Source organism: Clinocottus analis, unplaced genomic scaffold, assembly GCF_023055335.1.
Source record: "Clinocottus analis isolate CAN_PGR_092001 unplaced genomic scaffold, fCliAna1.0.p SCAF_2, whole genome shotgun sequence".
NCBI lineage: Eukaryota > Metazoa > Chordata > Actinopteri > Perciformes > Cottidae > Clinocottus > Clinocottus analis.
In genome coordinates, this window is record NW_027175931.1 from 8339123 (window position 1) to 8341622 (window position 2500).

Genomic DNA, 2500 nt, shown 5'->3' on the forward strand with positions numbered 1-2500 from the left:
ACACGCACGTAAGCACTCAACAGGCCCCCAAACTACACCCCCCCCCCCCACACACACACACACACAAAGCAAGTAACTGCACCCACACATAATAATAAATACCTCCACCCTCTTTTTTTTTTCACAAATACAGTTAATCCCATGAGGGCTGCCCCAAGCGATTCCCAACAAAGTGACGATTCCTCAGAAGCAACAATCCCCCGGTCCCTTTCCTCCCTCCTCTTCTCCCTCTCACCCCTTTTTTTACAACGGTAACCATAAACAGGCGAAACAAATCTTTTTGTTTTGAGGCGTCATAGACAATTTCAGAGTGTACTACTTTTACAGTGTTCAACACCGTGGATCACTGTTTTCCTTAAGAAATACCCAGATTTTTTACAGTAAAAGAGCAGATTGCTACTATTAACTGCTGCATGCTCAAACTGCTGTGCGTGCTATATATATATATATATATATATATATATATATATATATATATATATATATATATATATATATATATATATATATATATATATATCTGATGAATTATGAAAATCTTGTCTGTTTAATCATTAAAACAAACCCTGAAAATGTATATAAATATATTTTGAATACCTGAATCTTCAACAAATCCAAGATTACATTTTCAAACAGCTTTTTTTTGACCAAAATATATTTATTTTAATATCACACAAGATGAAGAAAAGCAGCAAATTATTGCTGGAACCAAATGCATGTTAAGTCCATGTTTTTTTTTTGATGTGGAGGCAAAGTCTGACTTAACTTGCTCTGCCTTACTGAAACTTGTTATAAAAAATTCAAAACAAGTCCTTCATGCTCAATAAGTAGTTCAAAAAAAGAATCGCCAGTAGTGCGTACATCCATTAAGGTTCTCTGTCGCTATTGGACTGAGACTTTGTCCCTTTGATGCAGTATAACCTTGAGGTCTCTGTCCTCTCTCTTTATCCCTCTCTAACTCATTTTTTCTTTATCAATGAATAATTCCATGCATTTAAATTGTTGTCGGGTTTCTGCACATACTGTAGAGCTGATAACTGCTCTCTCTTTCCTTTCTCTCCTCTAAAGCTTTTCCCTCACTGTAATCAATCATTACACCTCTTCCTCTGCCTCCCGCCTTCTTACAGAGAGCCTAGCATATAGATATATAGAGGGTGCATAGTCTTGAAAGACTATTGTGTGATAAAAAGCTTGTGGTACCAGTAATGACAGGAAGAATAGAAGGATTTAATGTTTTGCATGTACTGTATGTCTTTAACTCTGTGTGTGTGTGCACAACTGAGCATAGAGAATCTCAACCACTTACATAATTGATGACTTTGAGCTGGAGAGAGGTTGCATCAAGGTCAAAGAGCTCACCTGAAAGAGAAAAGGGAGAGAGAGAAAGAGAGAGAGTGATGAGAGTAAAAACCAGAGAGGAGCAAGGGCAGATTGGCGTTAAGGAAGACGGGACATGCAGAGCATGTACACTAGTGGACAGAAAGCAATCCAGGGAGGGATGCATGGAGACAGCGAGGTCGGGGAAGGGTGAACAGGAACCAGCCAACAGAGGGACTAATAATGAAGACAAGACAGAGGATCGGGGGCTGTCTGGACTGCAGATGAAGCCAGAAGAAAAGAGCTGGACAGAGAAGCAGAAAGGTGAGGCAGAGAGGGTAAAAAAAACAAAAACAAAACTGAAGCCAACTCAAATTTGCTTACAATTACCAGGAAGAAAACAACGTTGATGAATGTGTGCAGGAACAGATTTAGCAAGTCCACTTTCATTATGCATGAGATTTTAAACAGTGTTCTCACACAGGGGCTGTCACACGTTCCTTGTGCCACTGACAGAGTCCATCTAAATTCAAAGAGCTTTTTTATCCAGAAAGGCTTACTCTATAAACATACCTTCCCTCAAATATACCCGTGTGACTCCATATATGTGTGTGTGATTGTGTTTGCCTCACAGTTTTGTTTGTATACACGAGGTGTAGGACATGTAAAATGTATGAGTGGAAGAGGTGGTTTATTTAATATGCCTTCATGAATGCGTGCATACCACAGAGTTGCAGAATATTGTGGTCCAGTTCGCAGTAGTCCTGGTCTGAGATGTTGAAGTGCAACAGTGCATTGTGCGACTGTATAGGAGAGGGACTGAGAGGAGGCCTCTGGTAGGACGTCTGAACTGCCTGGACTCGCGCACACGCCACTGAGGCCTGTGATGACAGTCATGTGTGGAGAAACACACACACACAAGCACCAGAGAGAGAACATTGAAGTAAACATCACCTGTCTTACACAGAATAATGGATGCAAAACACACATCATTGCTGAAACAAAACATTAATAATGTCTTTCTGGGACTGATGTGTTAACAGTAACTTTCTTAAGAAAAAAGGAAATAGGCTTTCTGGATTTGCAATCTCAGAAATTTAAACCTGGGGGACATTATTTTAGTTAATTAACAAAAGATAATTTTGTAGTTCTACCTTGTTTCTTTTCTGCAATTGTGTTACTT

At 39.4% G+C, this 2500-nt stretch overlaps 1 protein-coding gene across 2 annotated transcripts in view; it reads right to left on the reverse strand.

Annotated features, from left to right (window-relative positions):
- Window positions 1–2500, reverse strand: part of LOC137790522 (cGMP-dependent 3',5'-cyclic phosphodiesterase) — a 127674-nt gene that overhangs the window by 18863 nt on the left and 106311 nt on the right. For both annotated transcript variants that reach the window (XM_068584844.1, XM_068584843.1), the window contains 2 exons: window positions 2042–2198; window positions 1307–1359 (listed from right to left, as the gene is read on the reverse strand). In XM_068584844.1, the coding sequence (XP_068440945.1) occupies window positions 1307–1359; window positions 2042–2198 (210 nt within the window). The remainder of the gene's footprint in view (window positions 1–1306; window positions 1360–2041; window positions 2199–2500) is intronic.